Below are 22,769 nucleotides of genomic sequence, written 5' to 3'. Positions count from 1 at the left end.
CCCCTGCTCTATAGTTTAGATTTAATTATGAGAAAGAGGCACATCGGTAAGCTCCTACAAAGGGATCCATACCTACATCCATACCTTCTCATCTGTAGCTCTTTACATTTTAAATCATGGAGGCAGGCCATAGGTGATATTAAAAGAATCGCTCCTGTGAAAGCCACGGTGGTTTAAGCCAAAGCAGTATTWAGACGGTGAGCAGTCGAGGTCAGAACCTGTCAGAGCTCTGCAGTGATTGGCCTGTTCTCCACCACATCAGGCTGATAATTGATAACCATGCTGGGGGGCAGGGGAGGCTGATTGACCTGCCAGTCTGTGCTGCTTCCTCCAAGGCCTATTGGGGCCTCCTAGTCAGTCAATCAACTTCCTGTCAGGCATCAACCGGCAATCTGGAGGGGGACCAGGGCACTCAGCCATGGAGCTCTCCAGCAGTTGTCAGAGCCAGCCAGCATGGATTATTGGAGCGTGAGAAATAAGGCCACCCTCTGCCATCAAAACGCATGGATCGGCGTAGCAACGGATGCTGGATCGCTTCATATTTTGTGACCCGTGTTTTCGCAGTTCAGATCAGAGTGCTAAAGCAAGGCTCAGGGGAGATGGTGATGGGACTCCAGCTGTAGGAATGGCTCCAGGGTGGCACAGTGGTCTAAGGCRCTGCATCTCAGTGCTAGAGGTGTCACTACAGACCCTGGTTTGATTCCAAGCTGAATCACAACCGGCCGGGATAGGGTGGCGCACAATTGTCCCTGTGTCATCTGGGATAGGCTGTCATTGTAAATAAGAATTTGTTATTTAACTGACTTGCCTAGTTAAATACATATTTTTTTAAATGATGGTAGGATGATGATGGGAGTGGAGGTGACTGTGTGATGATACGATACAGAGGCCAAAGCAAATTCTCCACACACAGCCCACTGTCTGCGCACAGCACAAGTACACTGCACAGGAAYGCAACATGGAAGGAAATTAGATGGAACCCCCTCCATCAATGGGGGTGATATTGTGCCAAAATGCACCCATGTTAATGCATAACATTCTCACAACATTGTTGTAACACAAAATAAATTATACTCTTGTTATATACACTGAGCAGAGGTTGGAACCGGTTCAGGGAACAGAACCAAAATCTGGAAAATAATTACATTTTTCGAGGAACAGAACCAGAACCAGAACTGAGAACGAAAGTGATCTATACTGTTCCGGAACAGAACCATTATTTTAAAAGCATGGTAACTGGTTAATAGCATTATTTTACATTCCAGGCATTTTTTCCAGTCCAACAAAAAATGGACTACAATGCTTTCCACAGTTGTGTCAAGTTGGCTGGTAGTGGCTCTCTACCTCGAACAGCTTGTTCCATCTCATCCCACAGATACTCAAGTGGATTGAGATCTGGTGATTGGGCAGGCCACTGTAGTCAGCTGAATTCACTGTCATGTCCGTGGATCCATTCCTATACAATCCTAGCCTTATGGCATGGGGCATTATCCTGCAGAAAAAAATCTATTTGCAGATGGATACACTGATGCCATGAAGGGATGTACCTGATTGGCAATGATGTTCAGATATCCTGCGGCATTCAAATGTTGCTCCACTTTTATCAAGGGGCCCAATGTGTGCCATGAATACACACCCCACACTATCACACCACCACCACCATCCTGCAATGTTAACACGTGGCATCATGGATGTATGTACCCATACCCTAATCCTCCTATCTGCGTGAAACAGCAGGAACCGGGATTCATCAGACCAGGCAATGATTTTCCAATTCTCCAGTGTCCAGTGTTTTAATTCCTTAGCCCACTGCAACCGCAGAAAAGACGTCCGCTGACATACCCCATTCATGTCAAGGTAAGACGAGTTGCGTATACTTTTATGGGTCTTTGGTCACCAATGTTGTACTGGACTGTCAGCTGACTAACTGTAGCCCTTCTGTTGCTCTGCACAATTCATGTCAGCCTCCTTTGTCCTCTTTCATCAATGACCCGTTTTTGACCACTGGCCTGCCGTTGGCTGGATGCCCATTGGGTGGTGGACCATTATTGATATACACGGGAAACTGTTGAGCGTGAAACACCCAGCAGCGTTGCAGTTCTTGACACACTCAAACCAGTGCACCTGGCGCCTACTGCTATACCCCGTTCAAAGGAACTTAAATCTTTTGTCTTGCCAATTCACCCTCAGAATGGCACACATACACAATCAATGTCGCAATAGTCTCAAGGCTTAAAAATCCTTCTTTAACCTGTCTCCTCCATTTATACTGATTGAGCTGAATTTAGCTGGTAACATCAATAAGGGATCATATCTTTCAGCTGGATACACCTGGTCAGTCKATGTCATGGAAAGAGCAGGTGTTCCTAGTATGTTGTACACTCAGTGTAGTTTGAACATAAAGCTAAAGCAACCCAAAGGGAACAACTAAGATACTGTACATGTATGTTCTTCAAAATGTATTAAACATATGTTTGTTCTCTCACCCATCTACACACAATACCCCATAATGACAAAGTGAAAACATGTTTTTAGAAAAGTTAGCAAATGTATGAAAATTAGAATTATGTCATGTGCATAAGTATTCACACCCCTGAGTGAATACATGCTAGAATCACCTTTGGCAGTGTTTACAGCTGTGAGTCACTATAGGTACGTCTCTARGAGCTTTGCACACCTGGATTGTAAAAATCTTCAAGCTCTGTCAAGTTAGTTGTTGATCATTGCTAGACAGCCATTTTCAAGTCTTGCCATAGATTTTCAAGAGAATTTAAGTCAAAACTGTAACTGGACCACTCAGAAACAATCAATGTCGTCTTGGTAAGCAACTCCAATGTACATTTGGTCTTGTGTTTTAGGTTATTGTCCTGCTGAAAGAGGAAGTTGCCTCCCAGTGTCTGTTGGAAAGCAGACAGAACCAGGCTTTCCCTCTAGGATTTTGCCTGTGCTTAGCTCTATTCCGTTTCTTTTCATCTTAAAAAACTCCTTAATCCTGGACAATGACAAGCATACCCATAACATGATGCAGCCATCACCATAGTTGAATATATGAGGAGTGGTACTCAGTGATGTGTTGGATTTGCCCCAAACATAACACTTTGTACTCAGGACATTAAGCTATTTTTTTTTGCAAACAGGATGCATGTTTTGGAATATTTTTTATTCTGTACAGGCTTCTTTCTTTTCACTCTGTCGTTTAGGTTAAACAATGTTGTTGATCTATCCTCAGTTTTCCCCTATTACAGCCATTAAACTCTGTTTCTGGGGTGTGAATACTTTCTGAAGGCACTGTATGTACAATTATCCTGCTTGCCACTTACCAAAGACCTCACTGTGATGATATTGTAGCTTTCAAAAAAATGCCCGCAGAGCTCAAAATGTTAACCAGCAGACATCTCTATGCAAGTGTGTCGATTAATCCTGACATGCTGTCCATTAGATTTCCCTACAGTTGTCCAGAGAGAAGCAGTGTCAGGTGTCCTGCTACTCAGTGTCACACTGCATTTACTGTGAGGCTCCACCCACCTGGACTCATCTCCATCATCTCTAAGAGGATGATGGGACTGGAGGTCTGTGACGAAGACTGTTTGCTTACTAGGTTTTAACTATTACAAAACTCTAATCAGATATTCTGCTGTGAAACCACCTCCATTGTTTAATACAACACGTACAGGACAAATGTCCACAGGCAAGAGTTAAACAGTCATATTCAGACTAGCTGAATATTTYATCATATTTGAATATTCTCAGAGGGACCAGTTGAGTCAAGTGTACAAAGGTGCCAACAGCTACACTGAAGTGGATTATTAAAGGGTACTTCTAAACTGGATTATTAAAACATACTATTAAACTGGATTATTAAAGGGTACTACTAAACTGGACAGTGGTATAAAGTACTTAAGTAAAATTACTTTAAAGTACTACTTAAGGAGTTTGAGGTAACTGTACTTTATTTTAATATTTATATTTTTGACAACTTTTACTCCACTACATTCCTAAAGAATAATAATAATGTACTTTTTACTCCATAGATTTTCCCTGACACCCAAAAGTACTCGTTACATTTTGAATGCTTAACAGGACAGGAAAATGGTCCAATTCACACACTTATCAAGAGAACATCCCTGGTCACCCTACTGCCTCTGATCTGGCAGACTCACTAAACACAAATGCTTCATTTGTAAATTATGTCTGAGTGTTGGAGTTTGCCTTTGACTATCCGTAATTAAAAGAAACAAGAAATTGTGCTGTTTAGATTGCCTAATAGAAGTAATTTGAAATGATTTATACTTTTACTTTTGACACTTAAGTATATGTTTGCAATTACATTTACTTTTGATACTTAAGTATATTTAAAACCAAATACTTTTGGACTTTTACTCAAGTAGTATTTTACTGGGTGACTTTCACTTTTACTTGAGTCATTTTCTATTAATGTATCTTTACTTTTACTCAAGTATGACAATTAGGTACTTTTTCCACCACTGAAACTTAATTATTAAAGGGTACTACTAAACTGGTTTATTTAAAGGGTACTATTCCAATCTGTGTTTGTGTTATATGATCCTCACGATACTGAACATCTGATCTGGCTTCTTTCCCATTCCCCAGGTCTGTAAACCTGTGTGTGTTTAACAGAGGGGCAGCGTCCTATCACAGAGAAGGGCCTGCCGGGTCGTAACCCTTCCCTGTATGTGTGATATTGGCCGCTGACGGGAGGCTGGAGAACGGTGTGCACCTGCAATTGTGACTAAGCCCCGGGCAGCACGTCCTGAAAGGAGTTGTTCCGATACTCCCTCCCTACGGCTCCACATAGCCACACAAACACTGCACACTTCAAAGGAGAAGGCGAAAGCCCCAAGGGGATGTGAAAGGAGCTGTCATATTCCTCCTGTCTTCTCTTGCTTTTCGCTGGAGCCTCTGAGRACGTATTCTCTTTCAGAGGTCAATGGTAGAAGTACATTTGGATAGACAGAGAAAGGTAATGGGGAAAAGCTCTGGTTTTAATTATTCCTACCCAATATAATGGAGACGGTAAACTCTCTGTTATGAATCCAGAGGGTCTCCTTTCGACCCATTAAAAGGGACATTAATATGATGTTGAAAGATGGAAATAGCATATTATGTCTCCCTTTCTGTCTCCTTTGTGGATCATTTGTGGTGGAGCTGCTTTATACGGCCACTGTACTCTGGGTACCGAATCTTTTACTAACCTGTGCTCTCATTAAACCCCCTAAACCCCATTCTAATAGAGGCCTGGGCCAGTAGCCATCACTGGTGCTTAACTAACAGAAACAGGTGGAGACATTTGACCACATAGGTCTTTCTCTTTCCTCCATTCAGAGAGAGGCCCTGTTCTACTGAGCTGAGAAGGGCAGATTACCTTTAAACAAAATGAGAGCCCTCCTGTCCCCCCTGCTCCTCCCCCTCCCCCGCCAACGTTCTCAGCAGAGGACAAGAGAACAACTAGTGGAACAATCACCTGTGCCAGCCACTCTTCCTCAGACTAGGGCAGTCTTTTCACCATGATTGCTTCTACTCTGTGGACCTGATCTGAAGACACAGGAGCTGAGTGAGTAGGGGGCTCTGTGGCTCTCTGCTGTGGCTGCTGCTGAACTGAAAGTGGGTCAGACTGACAATAGTCCCTGGTTCCCGGGCTTGTCTCTCAGCCTCAGAGCTGGGTACTGTCAGTGAGCGCCGGGCCCAATGCTCCAGGTTTCTGTCACACACACAGTGACATCTGCCATCCATTCATTATGGATCCATTATGGAATTACGGTGCTTATTATTAATGGACCACTGTAATCACAGTCTCACAGAACAGAACAGGCTGGTATTGTTTTACACTGCATGACAGCTCAGTAAACTACTGGGAATGTAGATAGCTATATTGGACGCAATATATAAAATAAGTAATGTGACTAGTATTCAGTTAGTGCATTAGTCTTAAATGGTAATAAGGCTCTTTATCAGAATAAATTTGACTGATATTATGATAATGACCATGACTATTATGGCCATTACAACTGAGTGCGTGAGGGATTATTGTGATTATTAATCCTCATGATTAGCATCATTACTGTCTTTTACCATCACTACATTCGCTAAAGCATTTTCATTTAAGGACAAACAGAGTGCTTGAGGGTCTTTCAGGGGAAAGTTGTGATGCATGTGGAGAATCTCTAATGTTCCCGAAAGTGTGGATAATATAATATGGCGGGTCAGCGAACACTTTCACCCAAAGTGACAAAGCAATCCACAGAGAACTGTCAACATACTATCCATTCAGCTCATGTGGGAATTGAACCCACAACCCTGGTGTTGCTAGCACCATACTCTAACCCAGTGAGCCAATGAAAACTCCTGGCCACGTGGACGAGACAGAGTGACAGATGTGTGTGAATGGCTAATCTCAGTCTGTCCATCGGCTCTGTTAATGACAGGGAGTTAGCAGGGCCCCAGTGAAGGACAGCAGAGCTTCCTCTCCACGCTGCCTTCCACCCTCCTCTATGATCTGTCACACAACATCTGGAAGTCGCTCTGCTTTTTAAAACCCAGACGGAGGGAAAAATACAGCAGATGGATTCCAGAGGGGACTGTGTTCCCGTCAAGGCCGAAAGAAGGCACTTTTACCCCAAAAAAACAGTATACCCAGAAATAACGAAATCCCAAGATGGGATTGTTTGCGAGAGGAGGAGTGATTCATTCACAAACCAACCCAACCACCGTGATCCTCTGGTGAGGTGTATCTGTAGAGCTCCGGTTAGCATGCTGCAGTTATAGGCATTAATAATAAACAGTGGTGATACAACAATGAACAGTAGGAGTATGTTCTGCATTACCTGGGTAAGCAACATTTTCTCAGTGTTTTTTAAAATGGATTGATGAGTCGATGGACCAACCACAAAGGAAGATGGGGGTGACCATACTTACGAAGGAGAGACGTTTCGGATAACAACGACAACGACAGTGAGAGTGGATATCAGAGGCGGACCCTTACCGTATTCTCGGTGAAATTGTAATCCAGGCTGAACTGTAATTTGCCCAGTTTCTCTTCCTCCTTGGGCTCGGGGTCTTTCTCCGTATCGGTCAGGCCTGTCTCAGCGTCATCCTCATCCTTCAAGGCCTGAAGGAGACACCCACCAACAGTCAGTGCCCTCCGTATGCCGCCTGTGCCAGCCCCTTAGACGGCTGTCTCCCTGCCCCGCCCCAGGCCTGCCAGCGGGTGTGCCAGCGGGCCCGTCTCCTGAAAAAAGCTGCCTCTCTTTGGGGGGATTATAATGGGGGGAGCAAGCACTAAAACACCACAGCGGTTAACACCAGGACATGCTCGGTGATGTGCTAGACCCCTGATGCGGTTCAATCAATCTGTGGGTGTTTTGGTCTGAGGGAGCGAGGGAGCGAGGGGGGAGAGAGATCAAATGATAGAGCCAAAAGATGAGAGTAATGGGCAGGCAGAGGAGGAGGGAGGGAGGGAGAGGAAGAGAGATGAGAGAGAAAAGCCGAGAGGGAGAGAGGGAGAGAGAGCAGGAGAGCGCTTTACAAACCACAACTGACAATTCCCCTGATGTTATTTCAAGAAGCATCAGTCTGTGGGCAAAACAAATCAACAGGGAAATGTCAAGGATGGGCAGAGTGAGGAAGAGGAAGAAGAGGAAGAAGATGAAGAGTGAGTTTTTTCCTTTACTAGCCTGGTTCTGAAGGGATGCTGGTAGTGGTGGGGGAGAGGCGGGTCCGAGCAGGGGGGCAGTCCAGTTTGTTATTGATAAGCATCGATTAAAAGGGCAAATAACTAGTACAGTTCAGTGTCAAAGTTACCTTCCAAAAGGGTCAGACATTGTCAGACTGTCATTGTCATGCAGGGCATTCTCAGTAAACAGAACAGTACTCTGGTGTGAACCCCCCACATTCTCAGTTGACTTATCATTCACCCATAGGACGACAGAAGTCGCATGTCAGAACCCTCAGCTGCATGTGTGTACCCCACGCCGATGGAAGCTATAGCATCTGCCAGCAGTGGTAGGTAGATGTTGGTAAGAGATGTTGTCATGGTGATGGGGGCTGCCCTATTAGGGTAGGTTTGCGTGAGAAGCATCAAGGCTGAACCATCATTGATATTGTTTGAGAATTTGTAGCGCCATCTGAGCTCCCTCCCTGGTGCAAGCAAACTAATGGGTCAATTTTTTCGCCTAAGCAAAACATAAAAATGTAATTATTTGTTTCGTTATGCTTGCACACGAGAGGAGAGGAGTATAGCAGAAGTAGACAGGCATGTTCACCCACAGTGTATTTAGGTATTTTTACTGGTTAATCAAAAGTCAAGTCAATCTGCCTGTTGGCTTCAGGTGAATGTCATGTGAAACGTAAAGCTACTTGTATGTCTAAACCTTAACTACAGGTTTCAAAAGCAGTACTCACAACTTAACCAGTCTACTTTAGATATGGGCACATCTTGTTTTGAAATGCAAAGCAAAGATGAAAAGGCGCCAGACTGGAGAATCAATGTGGTTCAACCTTGTTAAAGCGCGCCCAGTGCTTCTTTCATACATATATATGTGCATGTGCAAGACTACGCACAATATAGAGCAGATTACTACTACTGTGCTAGTTACATATATGTTGTTTATAGCGAGTAAGTTGTTGTCAAGAGGCTATCAAAACATCAGAAGCAGCAGGCTACGGAGGATCCAACAACAATTGGGAACCTACCGCGGAGTGGACAACCGACACAGTCATCAGACACAAACAGATAAGGCGGACATAGAGGAGAAACACCACATTAAAAAACCTACACACAGGATTTAACACAAGAGTCTGGCACACCAGCGGAAATGACCCTCGGAGCCCATTGTGCCCCGCCTCTAGATATATCGTACCATGACGGAGGCAGTGTTTGCAAAGTAAGCCGAATAGGGGTGTTGTCAATTGCAGTGCGCTAGCCTAATTGCTTACGTGTAGTCGTAGCAGTCCTAAATCAGTACAGGAAAGTGGTGTAAATCTAAATAGAAGTTCATCTAGATTGAGTCATTTGTAATTTCTCTGGGATAGGTTTAAAGATAAATCAGTGTTATTATAAAGCTTACTGTCACTAGGAACAAGGACACAAGGCAAGGCCCTCTAAAATCAAAGATTGTAGCATTTCAACAATGAAGCCTCTTGGATTGGATATCAGATGAAACTTGTGAGCTCACTCCTTCATCAGACTGTGTAAACCCTCTGCATTCTGCCTGTGTGTCTATTCAATTCCCTACTTCCCTACATCATCTCTCACAGAGGCTTGTCCTCGACCCCCATTCACTGTCCCTGTGATGATGTGAGCAGGTGTTGGCCGGTGGAAACTGCAAATTAAAGCAGACTTTGTCAAGGGGGGTGAGAGGGGGATGTGAGAACCTTTCGCGTTTAATGCAATTAGCATTCTAACTGGGGTTAAAGACGCTGGTGTTTCCTATGTCTCTTGTGTGATTGGAGAGGAGAGGTGCGGAAGTTAATTCACTCCCCTCGCTCGTTATTAGCTAATGTCATTTCTCTGGGTTGATACCACTGGCAATACAGCATACCGTACTCAGCGCTCATTGTTCTTAACACATTAAAATAYTGAGAGGAACAGAAAGAGAGATTGAATTCTCTCTCTGAGGCTATTATAAACGGCAGGCTTCCTTAACAGTCCTGCAATCAGAGTGGATGGGGAGGAGTCATCGCAGACGCAACAATGTCAACACAAGTCGTGTGTCATGTGTGTCCACTGGTCTTCATGGGGGAGAGTTTGGCCTAAACCAGGTGCGGGTCAAACTACGGCACGCGGGCCCATTCAATTATTTTTGGTTATAAAATAAACCTCCAGGCCGCACTTGAACTTTTAAAACTAGATACAAAGTATCTAAAAAAAATCTGTGCGGCCCTCCGTTGAATTTTGGCCCTCGAGCCAAAACGACTGCCCACCCCTGGCCTAAACTATATGTATGTCTGATAAATTGTATAGTGAAATCGCTTTGTTATGTGAAGATTATTATTCTGAAATATACTGTATATGCATTTATTTATAGGTTTCAATCATCAATGTATGCCAGGTGCCGGGTAAGTGTAATAAAAGTCAGTGATGTCATTTCTGGCTACAGTCAGTCACAGATCAAATGAAAGAGACTCGCAATGTATAAAAATGTATATAACAATTCTTTTTTTTTTTTACCTTGAAGTAAAAGGTAAGTTATATACAGTATATATGATGCAGTAGAAAATACAAAACAACTTGGCAATATCAAATACTACTGTTGACTAACAAACGATTAACTCTAATCAATAACGTTCAATGGCAGTAGTACAAAGTCTTTACCTCGGTTTTCGCACCGTCGTTCACGTCCATCATGTTGATGGCATTCTTGCCCTTGTCTTTGCCCTTCTTTTTGTTCTTCTTCTTGAATATCCACTTCTTGCAGATGCAGAAGCAGCAGGAGAGGACCAGGACCACGGCCACGAAGGCGATGGAGACGATGGCCCAATTTGGCACTGGAGAGGGACACACAGGGACACAGGTTAGACAACTATATAGTATCAACGATGGGGCCATACCTGGWTGAAGAAAACCACACCATTGCTCTCACTCTTCTTTTCTCAAACAACCAAAAGTGCCTCGTCGAGAATATGGCACCATTGTCTGTTTCAAACAAGGCACGAGCTGACCAGAAATGCCTGGTCACCATCTCCCTGCATCTAACRAATRACTCTGATGGCRGGACGTTGAGAYTACTTGTTGAAGAGAGCGGCTGCAGCAGCAGCTGGAGTGGATGAGGACATAGAGAAAGACATAAGGATGTGGGACGGCAGGTCGCCTAGCGGTTAAGAGCGTTGGGCCAGTAACCGTAAGGTCGCTGATTCGAATCCCGAGCCGACTAGATGAAAAATCTGCTGATGTGCCCTTGAGCAAGGCACTTCATCTTAATTGCTCCTGTAAGTCACTCTGGATAAGAGTGTCTGCTAAATGACTCAAATGTAAAGGTAATGTGCAGACGGAAGACTTTGATCAACAGTGGTGGGTGGCAGCGTCCCCGATCTGCAGTCTAGACATGGACTCCTAATGATTGCCCTCGAAGAGAGACGTTTTAAGCGTCCCGATGGTTCACTGAGCATCCTCGGCCAATTTAGTGGAAATAACAGAGGTTGGTATTTTCCACTTGCCATTTAAACAAAACATTTCTCTCTGACAACTGATACTTTCACACCAATCACGGGCACACGGGTCAGGGTGTAGAGGTAATTTGCAGGGCCTGTTGGAGAGCGAGGTACCAACTGTAGCGTGACCGTGTCGAGTCAGTGATTGCATGACCACTCATCATGTTCATGGGTTTTGACACTTCTCTCTCAAAGAGAGTTCCTATTCACACGTTTGTCTCAGATTCATCTCATACTAGCCAGTTTCTGAGAACTTTCTTTGAGAGCTTTTGTCAAGTTGCCAGTCAATTTCTTAGCATTGCTCGTGGATGTGACCTACTCGGCAAAGGATACTAAAACAGCCATGGACCATTATGTTACTTTAATTGAGAATGTAATGACGTGTTTTTCTTTCCCTCCCCACTGTAGGCCCTATTTTAGATAAGGCTGAATGGACTTAACAGTCCAGCTGAAAGGTCCAGTCAGGGCTGTCACAGGCAGACAGGGAGCCGCTCAGCACCACAGCACGGTGATCACTCTAACCSCCTGCTGACAAACAGGGACGCCCATCTAAACAGCAGGAGTCAGGCAGTTCTCCCCGACAGAACGCACACACACACAGCCACCAGCTATGCACGGCACAAAAGTGGGTTGTTAAAAGTATCAGAGTGGCCAGACGTGCTGTAAATAATGAGGACAGAAGCACAGTGTCAGGCTCCTCCATTCTGGAGGGATAATTACAGCTTCTGCTCACAAACATCAAACACCTTGCAACCCACACCTCCTTTCAACAGAGAGGGCCACCAACAGGCCCATCAGCAACAGAGAGGGCCACCAACAGACCCATCTGCAACAGAGAGGGCCACCAACAGGCCCATCAGCAACAGAGAGGGCCACCAACAGGCCCATCAGCAACAGAGAGGGCCACCGAACCCCAGTCCCATCAGCAACAGAAAGGGACACCAACAGTCCCATCAGCAACAGAGAGGGCCACAACAGTCCCATCAGAAAAACGAGGGCACCAACAGGCCATCCAGCACACAGAGAGGGCCACCAACAGTCCCATCAGCAACAGAGAGGGCCACCAACAAGCCCATCCAGCAACAGAGAGGGCCACCAACCAGCCCATCAGCAACAGAGAGGCCACCAACAGTCCATCAGCAACAGGAGGGCCACAACAGGCCATCAGCAACAGAGAGGGGCCACCAACAGGCCCATCAGCAAACGAGGGGCCACCAACAGACCCATCAGCAACAGAGAGGGCCACCAACAGGGCCCATCAGCAACAGAGAGGGCCACCAACAGACCATCAAGCAACAGAGAGGGCCACCAACAGTCCCATCAGCAACAGAGAGGGCCACCAACCAGCCCATCAGCAACAGAGAGGCCACCAACAGCCCATCAGCAACAGAGAGGGCCACAAACAGGCCCATCAGCAACAGAGAGGGCCACCAACAGGCCCATCAGCAACAGAGAGGGCCACCAACAGGCCCATCAGCAACAGAGAGGGCCACCAACAGGCCCATCAGCAAACAGAGAAGGGCCACCAACAGACCCATCAGCAACAGAGAGGGCCACCAACAGTCCCATCAGCAACAGAGAGGGCCACCAACAGACCCATCAGCAGACAGAGAGGGCCACCAACAGGCCATCAGCAACAGAGAGGGCCACCAACAGTCCCATCAGCAACAGAGAGGGCCACCAACAGGCCCATCAGCAACAGAGAGGGCCACCAACAGACCCATCAGCAACAGAGAGGGCCACCAACAGTCCCATCAGCAACAGAGAGGGCCACCCAACAGGCCATCCCAGCGACAGAGAGGGCCACCAACCAGCCCATCAGCAACAGAGAGGGCCCACAAAACGTCCCATCAGCAACAGAGAGGGCCACCAACAGGCCCATCAGCAACAGAGAGGGCCACCAACAGACCCATCAGCAACAGAGAGGGCCACCAACAGGCCCATCAGCAAACAAACTATGTTTTTGTCAATATTTACCAAGATGGAGACCGTGTGGTAGATTCAGGCTGGTTTGATTTACTTTATCACTGAATGATCTGATAATTGAACAGTTTTCCCACCTGAATAAATTCCACCACGCTACACTGAACAAAAATATAAATGCAACATGTAAGTGTTGGTCCAATGATTCATGAACTGAAAATAAAGATCCCAGAAACGTTCCATACGGACAAAAAGCGTATTTGTTTACATCCCTGTTTGTGAGCATTCAACTTTGCCAAGATAATCCATCCACCTGACAGATGTGGCATATCAAGAAGCTGAATGAACAGCATGATCATTACACAGGTGCACATTGTGCTGCGGACAATAAAAGGCCACTCTAAAATGTGCAGTTCTGTCAAACAAGTTTAGAGGGAGCGTGCAATTGGCATGCTGACTGCAGGAATGTCCACCACAGCTGTTGCCAGAGAATTGAATGTTCATTTCTCTACCATAAGCCGCCTCCAATGTCATTTTAGAGAATTTGGCAGTACGTCCAACCGGCCTCACAACTGCAGACCATGTGTAACCACGCCAGCGCAGGACCTCYACATCTGGCTTCTTCACCTGGGGATCATCTGAGACCAGCCACCCGGACAGCTGATGAGACTGAGGAGTATTTCTGTCTGTAATAAAGCCTTTTTGTGTGGAAAAACGAATTCTAATTGGCTGGGTCTGGCTCCCCAGTGGGTGGGCCTGGCTCTCAAGTGGGTGGGCCTATGCCCTCTCATGGCTGCCCCCCTACCCAGTCGTTTAATCCATAGATTAGGGCCAAACGTATTTATTTCAATTGACTGATTTTCTTATATGAACTGCAACTTAGTTAAATCGTTGAAATTGTYGCATATTGCGTTTATATTTTTGTTCAGTATAATTACAGAATAATTACGACCATAGAAAAGATTACATAGTACATTTCCTCTCTGTACACTACTCAGAAACCTGTTGTGGTACTACTAACTCTATCCGTATGGAACACTGGGAGCCAATTGGCTTCATTGTAAATCCAACGCTTGTCACCTTTCAGTGCTACTTTGAAGACTCTATATCTGCGGGCCACTAGAAAGAACCATCACAGGAGATATATATGACGGTCTATTCTCCCTGGGGCTTTGGCTCGCCAGCGCTTCACTGAATTTCCCTCACCGCCTCGCCATCAGAGAGGAGGGAAGGGGAGAGAACAAAATCAATGCGCTGTTGACAAAATCGATAAGCACTCTCCTTTAAGGAAAAACATTGAGTGATGCTCTAAAATATCTTTGGGATCTACAGCCTTGGCCTTGCCACAGTGGTGTGCTAATGGCAGGGACAATCTCCCCCGATCCACACCATTTTGAATTCGCCCTCTTGAGCTGTGATCTCYGAAAAACTGGTTTTCTGCTGCTCACAAAATTGTTGAAGAAAACATTTGAAAAATACGAAATATTGTTTTGAAACTTGTTTGTTATAATTGTTTTAGTGGTAAAACTATGTCACATTGCATTAGTATGGTAATTATCGATACCTTTATATAATAGAACACCTCACTATCCGTCACCGACTCCATTTCTTCTTGCATCCTCGGTCAACTCTAAAGTCAGAGGTTTAGGGCTGAGTTAAAACCTCTCTGCTCCTTGGCCAAAGCAGGGGCAGCGGTCTGAGACTGATACCTTTGGTATACCACCACGCGTTCCAGTGTTTGACTGGCCATTTTTTCCACACAGCCTGGCAGACTATCTTTTAATGGAAGTGTCGGAGATATCGCAGGATCCTATTTCAGGCCTGAAAGCTGGGATGGTAAGTCACCGTCCCACTGAAGGAACCGCAAAGCTGTGACACTTTTTCAAATAATTTTTAATATCAATGACACTGCAGGAGTATAAATTAAATGAACTGATATAACAGTGAAATGTGGCATTATTTTGACGAGGCAGACTGCACTGCAATTGGATTCCGTTGTACATCATGAAATATAATATGTTTAAATGGTACTGCCACCCTCTGTGGTTATTTACAATATGTTAACATCAGTGGTACGCAACTGTTATAATGCAMAGCCCATTGCTGTGAAATCCAATGCAATAACCCAGGCCTTATTTATCTATTTAATTGGGCATGTGTCTAATACTGAAAGACACTTTTGTGTTGCTTAATTAAAATAACCTGAGTCCCMGAAAGCAATAAAAGCATTCCCTAATTAACTACATGGTGTGTCTATTCTCTCTTGAGACCGCGACGCTAGCGGGTGCACCGCACTTCAACTTTAAGCAGTAATTATCTCTCGTTCCGCCACACACAACGGCGAACGGAAAATGGTGCAGGCGCTGGATGATGGAATGCGCGTTCGGTGTTCACAGCTCCGGAGGAGAGGCGCAAATCACATTTCTGCCGCCGTAGTCAAAAACCATCCAGTCAGCGGCAGCCAATGTGCCTCGACGCCACACAATGAGACGTCTCCTCGGCTTTTAGCTATGAATATCAACGTCCTCCGGATGCCTTCAAGGACACAGCAGGGCCTTTTTGCTCATTCGCTCCGAACCAGGAGGCTCCAGCTGCATTTGTCAGGCGCTCCGAGTCCCCCGCTTTCTTATCAAACGTAAGTTTTTTTTCTTCCAGACAGAATTGATCTGATAACCGGCTGGAATGGGGACCATTGAAATATGACAGCTGAGTTATCAGACAGGGTTTTTTAACAAAACCTTGCAGACTGCCAAAGGCTATGGAACTCTTGACACATGGAACAATGCAAATAGGATGAGGGCCTTTTGGTTCTAACACATCTTTTCAGACATACTCTCTGTGGATGAAGAAGAAAAGGTTACAGTAACTGAAAGGTAATCCTCTCACAAAGTCCGCCATTTTACTGAACTTCATCTGTAARAGACTCTTGGCTCTATTTAACAACTCCTTATTTAAAGGAATCTGTCATGACTTTAATTAAATAGCAGAAAACAAATAATTCAGTCAACATTCATTCTGGGTTATAGACTATGGGGATATTGCCTATATGAAAGCRGCTGCCACTGTATTTAAGCCTTTGGATGCAGTTTATCATTGTGCTTATTATAGACAATTCATTCAGTACACATCACTGCATTCTGTAGCTTCATTGTTAACTTCATTGTTACTTAATTGTTAACTTATAGACGTACGAGATACCAGACCTGGTCTTAGGGATGGCTAACTCTGGAGATCACAATAATCTCCACTGAGATACAGGTAGGTAAATCTGTTTTTTTCACCTTAGTGGAATAATCTCCAAGGCTCTCTAAAATTGGATGRATTGGTGCCACTGGGACAATTCAAAACGCTGATTGAGGACCTTTTTACTGAATAATGTTTGTTTTCTATGATTGTGTTTTGCTTTTAGTGTTTTGATGTGAATATTCATGTAATATTGATGCATATTATTGATGTTTATAGTGTATATTGATGGGTATTGTTCAAATCAAATTGTATTTGTCACATGTGCTGACAAGAGCAGGACTTTACCGTGAAACTCTTACTTATGAGCCCTTACTTACGAGCCCTAACCCAACAATGCAGAGTTAAAAAGTAACATTGATGTACAGTATATTGTGTATATTATTGTGTATAGTGTACATTGATGTGCATTGATGTCTATTGAAGTGATGCTCAACTGAGAGACATAACCACTGTCAGTGTGGCAATAGATAGAGCAGGACCAGTCAAATCGGTGAGACACAGAACAGGAATAATGGAAGCTAAAGGGCTCTATTTCATTGTCTAGTATTGGGGCAGATTTCCATACTATCTCAATGTTTCCGGCCACGGGGCAGAGGCAGTCTGAGGGAGTTGGAGCGGTTAGATTTTCCACAACGGGTGAGGTTGATGAGACGGGTGCATAGTAATCAGTCACGTGCGGTCTGCCTCGGGGCTTGGGGGGAGCTTCCTGCTTGTTATCACATTACCCATGGTCCTCTGAGGAGATACCTGCCTCCTTACATCTTTATATAGAGGATCCAATAGACTGGCAACAGTAGTGGGCAGGGGGGTGGGTGGTGTGTGATGATGTATCAGGGTAATAGGCATGGCAACACAAACTAATATATTGTGACAGCACACTGTTGGTCAATTAACCTTGACATTACATGTTGTTATGCCAACAAGAGCAGCACCCCCAGTCCTTGCCCTTTCCCACTGTGGGAACAACAACAATGACAGTGCAACAATAGCTGCAAACGGGGTAGGATGAATATGTGACAGAAAAAATAACTAGCTACACAAGATTTATGTAAAACTAATGAGGAAGAAAGTGATTGAGTTTCGGACCAGGCCTCTGATTCCCTTCTTTGAAAGGCTACTCTGGGGGTGGGTGAGGTGGGAGGTAGCGTACTGGGAATCTCAAAAGGGTCAAGCATCACACTTTTGATGAGGGGAGATCTCCCCCTGCACTCCATGGAGCACCCTCCTGACATGGGCTCGGTTGGGCGGGGGGGGGCAAGAAGTTTGGTCCGAGGAGGGCTGTTCTTCCCGTCTGTAAGCKGCTAGCTCTAAGTTCTGGTCCCCCAGCCCCCTACTGCTGCCTCATGGCAGGCCTACTGGCTCAGTCCAAGGCCCAGGAGAGGACCGGGACTAGAGCCAGACAGAGAGGGACAGAGAAGTTTGTATTTGCTGATCTACCACCAGTCTAATCCTCAAAGGGTGCTGTCATTTCTGAGCAGAATCTAAGTGAAATAAACTACTCAGTAATTATTCTAAATTATTATTATTATTTTAATTATTTTTTKAAATGTTAGAGTTTTCAGTCACCTGTACATCTAATTTCTTTTAAAATCCAAAGCAGTCAATTTTGTAATGAGTATGTATAGCTTTTAGTGTAATACCCACAGAAACAGCTCTGAAAAAAACACTAATATCGACAGCCTTTGAAAATACATGTTTTTAGAAATGTCATTTTCAATATGTTTGTCTGTGTTATTTAGAGTAATGGTGGCGAGTGTGGAGACAGCAGTTATAGATCAAAGCATTTCGAACACTGAGAGGTTCATTATTGTCACTGAAAACAAAAACCCTTTGGTGTTTAGAGGGAGTGCTGGAAAATTCATTACAGTGCCTCCCTCTGAGGCCACAAGGCCCTGAGCATGGTGTGGTGCGGCCCAACACAAACAGACAGCTGCAGCGCATACACCCCTCTGAGTGTGGCCGTTGGCTTTATGTGGCGCTCGCTATGGCATGACATGGCGTTCTCCATACACATTACTTCATGCAAGCCAATACCGTCAGTAGTCTGACCACAAACCTTTGGTGGTAAACTTGAAAGAGAGAAAAGTGGGACAGYCTGCATTAATCTCAACAAACATCCTTGTGGTTGCAATGCATGCTGGGATTGCGGATGGAACTAAAGCAGGTAATGGAGGAAGTAATGCTTTTAATAACATCGTCTTTGTTGTAGGTCCTCCTTGGTGTGAAATAGTTTTGAGACAGCGAATGAGAAATGATTTGATTTGATTTATTAGAATCCCCATTAGCTGACGCCAATGGCAACAGCTAGTCTTACTGGGCACGTGACGAAAAATACATTACAGACAAAAGACTTTACAATTTCCATACACTACATGTTCATGTTTTGAAATGTATGTGTGTGTGCATCTATCAGTTACACATACATGTCAGTACTTACACACAACAAGTAGGTCACATGGGGGAGAGGCGTTGTTCCTTGTGGTGTTGCTAAATTGTTTTTTTTTAAACCAGGTTTGGTGGTTTAAAATACTTTTGAGAAGGGAAAATGTATCAAGAAAACACTTTTTGTAGGGATGAAATTCAACTCCATTTGAAAAACAGCCACTTCTAGCAGCATCAGCCAACAGATGGGGCTGAAGAGGAGCTTCTGGCATTGAGATTGAATCTTTGTTAATGTCACAAGGCATTCCTCTGAGTTATACCAGAGATACAGCACAAGATGCCCAACTCTGACAACACCATGCATTCAGCTTTACCTCCAGGAGCCAAGTCTTATAGATAACCATCTATTTCTATGTAGAAATAGAATACCCACAATGAATAATTTGCTATGGCAATGAACTGATTCTGTCTTATTCATTAATGCCCTGTCCCCAACCTGGGAGTAGATGTATCGATATTCCCTGGCACAAACACGTCRGTGGGCATTCATCAGGCTGGCAGCGCTCGGCGCGGAGCCKCTCGTTTTCTAGTTCTGACTGAGTGCTGGAGCAAAAACTGTAATTTAAACTCTACTATAATGGAGTRGCTTTTTCGGGGGCTGCTTTCAGATAGCATCTCTGTCTGAGGCRCACCCAACAACCCCTTATTTAGTCGTTGTCCACATCACACAATGTGATAATTAGGGAGAGAGGTGGTACATGGGTTGTTACAAAGCCTAATGGGCTGGTTGCCACAGTGTCATTGCCAAATACAGACAGCGAAAAGAGAGAAAGACCGGGTGTTTTGGAAGGGTAACACAACTCCATTGTGAGAGTGCTGAGGCACCAGGTTAGCTGTTGCTGGCTAGGATTGGGGGATGTGGTTTAGTTGCTAGATGTGGCAGGTGGTATATCTTCAAGCCCTCTCACGSTGAAACAGTTCTGATATGAGGGACCATTACTCTGAGGCACAGGGGACATCAGAGTCACCCCCTTACAGTGTCTTCATTACGGCTTCCATATGCCCCTCAGTGGTGCTAATTTCATAATTTCAAAATGGACTTTTCAATCAATGAAAGTCCATCTCTGGTCTGATGGGGTAAAGTCCAGCACATACTGTACTGACCACGGACTACTGTCTAAAGCTTCTACAGCTTTATTTCGCAAAAGCAAATATGTTGTTAGTTTTAAATTAGCCTCCCCAGACACAGGATACATCTCTAATCAGGCTCCCTGTGCTATTAATCTAGGACAGCATAATAAAACAAGTGGCGTCATTCACGTTGGAGCTAAAGCAATAGAACCTCTCTTTTTCACGGGAGCCGTTTCCTGACACGAGAATTACTTCCACATGAGCCGGTGGATATGTCTATATTTAGGACTTGGGGGGCTGAACGCAACAACTTCCACTGGATAAGTAGGTTGGGTTTGGGATAAACAAAGGATTCTGCTGTCCCAAACTAACTGCTACTGTTCCACAGACATTACAGGCAAAGACAAGTGTCTCTTCCGGAATCACTGGGTGGAACATTTGTATAGGAGTGATGGGTTGACAGTTGGTCAGGATTCCAATATGCTGTAGTCGTGTCTCCTGTCGGGGGAGGGTATTGATGGAGGGAAGAAACACAGGGTGCCCAGCAATAGACAACCTTGGAGATTGAAAAAGTGAATTTGCTTTGAGAAAACCAACAATCTTGGAATTTAGACATACTTTCCAAACAAAACTTTAAAATCAACGCTGTTTGTTGTCTTGTCACCTCAAATGCCAAATGGGTTTCTAAAAGTAGTCACAGTACTTCTGAGTAACACCATTAGTCCCTATCCACAATCAGTGATAATGACCACTTGTACTTTGTTGATTGCAATTAGTCTCTAAAGAACAGATCCAAGGGTGCTTTGAGGAATTTGTGAGACGTCTATAGGAAGTAGCTACTCAACCAATTACCACTCTGTCACCGGGCAGGTTAAGGGACACCAACCACTAACATGACTCACGTGGGATTTTGTTGAGCTCGTTCATGAACTTGTCCTTGAGCTTGGAGAAGTCCTCGCTGGATCCGGTGCCGGAGATGTCGGTAGCGTTGGCACCGACCGTGGAGGCAGTGGTGGACATCGGGGCCGCTGCCAGGGCTTCCCTTCGACTCTCAGCCATGGTGGTGCTGGGCAGCCAGGCAGAAGCTGGAGGAGAGAGGGAGAAAGAGTTGAGTTTAACACACCTAATTTAATATTGCTTCCACTGTACATAGAATAAATAGATACAGAGAGAGAGGCAAATCGAAGGTAGAGCGAGAGAGAAAGAGACAGAGACAGAGTGAGAAAGAAAGACAAAGAAAGAGAGAGTCAGTTAAGATTAGCTGGTTGTGACAGATGTCTGCCAGGGACAGTTTTCTCTGGCCCTGCTATAGATGAGTGAGTGGAGCTCCCTCTGTGTGACCATTTGCTGGCTCAGCCTGAGTAAACACACCTGGATCCCACAATGATCCTGCAGGGTTCTACCAGCAGCCCCAGGCAGATGAAGCTGGCTTTCACACCACACAAAGGCTGTGTCCCAAATGTTGGGAACAGTGTGGCATTTGGGACGTTCGCAAAGCCTCTAACAACTCCACTTTCTACTTTAAGTGTGGACTTTTATGCTGTTCTATTCTAGTCATGCAAATGGATTCCCAGGCATGTGATTGGATTGATAACAAATATAGTATTGCTAACCTTTATACCGTGCAAGACATAGGGATAACCCACTATTACCCCACTGTGCACTTCATATAAACAACCAGCAGGAAGCCAGGTGTGTTTACTTTGGATTCATGTCTCTGTCACAGGAACTAGGAACAGCAATTTTACAATAGTTTCATGTGTGTGGGTGTCTGTTTGCTAAGAGGTGCTGGGTAGATTGTCACCAGCCGCTGCTGTCACCAGGGCGACGGCAGAGTAAATGGCCCAGATGTTGGATATATGGATACATATATCCATTCTCATCGACAAGGCTGTAGTGAAGCAGGCTGAGAGTTTCAACTTCCTTGGCGTCCACATCTCCAACAAACTAACATGGACCAAGCACACCAAGACAGTCGTGAAGAGGGCATGACAAAACTTATTCCCCCTCAGGAGACTAAAAAGATATGGCATGGGTCCTCAGATCCTCAAAAGGTTTTACAGCTGCAGCATCGAGAGCATCCTGATGGGTTGCATCACTGCCTGGTATGGCAACTGCTCGGCCTCCGACCGCAAGGCACTACACAGGGTAGTGCGTACGGCCCAGTACATCACCGGGGTCAAGCTTCCTGCCATCCAGGACCTATATACCAGGCGGTGTCAGAGGAAGGCCCTGAAAATTGTCAAAGACTCTAGCCACCATAGTCATAGACCGTTCTCTCTGCTACCACACGGCAAGCGCTACCAGAGCGCCTAGTCTAGGTCCAAGAGGCTTCTAAACAGCTTCTACCCCTAAGCAATAAGACTCCAGAACATCTAATAAAATAGCTACCCAGACCATTTGACAGCCCCCAACGATGCGGTCTTACCCCCACCCCCCCCTTCTTATGCTGCTGCTACTCTCTGTGTCTATGGCATAGACACTTTAATAACTCTACCCACATGTACATATTACCTCTGGCACCAGTGCCCCTGCACATTGACTCTGTACCGGTACCCCCTGTATATAGCCCCGCTATTGTTATTTTATTGCTGCTCTTTAATTACTTTGTTATTTTTATCTTACTTTTTCATAAGTATTTTCTTAAAACTGCATTTTTGGTTAAGGGCTTGTAAGTAAGCATTTCACTGTAAGATTACACCTGTTGTATTCGGCGCATGTGCAATTAACATTTGATTTGATTTATACGGTTGAAGTTGGAAGTTTACATACACCTTAGCCAAATACTTTAAACTCAGTTTTTCACAATTCCTGACATTTAATCCTAGTAAAAAATGCCGCTGTCTTAGGTCAGTTAGGATCACCACTTTATTTAAGAATGTGAAATGCCAGAATAAAAGTTAGAGATTTTTTTATTTCAG

The 22,769-nt window shown here is 44.8% G+C and overlaps 1 protein-coding gene across 1 annotated transcript in view; it reads right to left on the bottom strand.

Moving 5' to 3' along the window:
* LOC111951481 (synaptotagmin-1-like) overlaps positions 1–22,769 on the bottom strand; it is a 229,376-nt gene that overhangs the window by 22,211 nt on the left and 184,396 nt on the right. The window contains 3 exon segments of the mRNA XM_023969602.2: positions 7,001–7,126; positions 10,331–10,503; positions 20,751–20,933. Coding sequence (XP_023825370.1) covers positions 7,001–7,126; positions 10,331–10,503; positions 20,751–20,907 — 456 coding nt within the window. The 5' untranslated portion in view covers positions 20,908–20,933.

The sequence above is a fragment of the Salvelinus sp. IW2-2015 genome, linkage group LG24 (assembly GCF_002910315.2).
Source record: "Salvelinus sp. IW2-2015 linkage group LG24, ASM291031v2, whole genome shotgun sequence".
In the NCBI taxonomy this organism is placed as follows: domain Eukaryota; kingdom Metazoa; phylum Chordata; class Actinopteri; order Salmoniformes; family Salmonidae; genus Salvelinus; species Salvelinus sp. IW2-2015.
The sequence above is the reverse complement of the archived record's forward strand: the minus strand, read 5'-3'. Positions and strand labels throughout refer to the sequence as shown.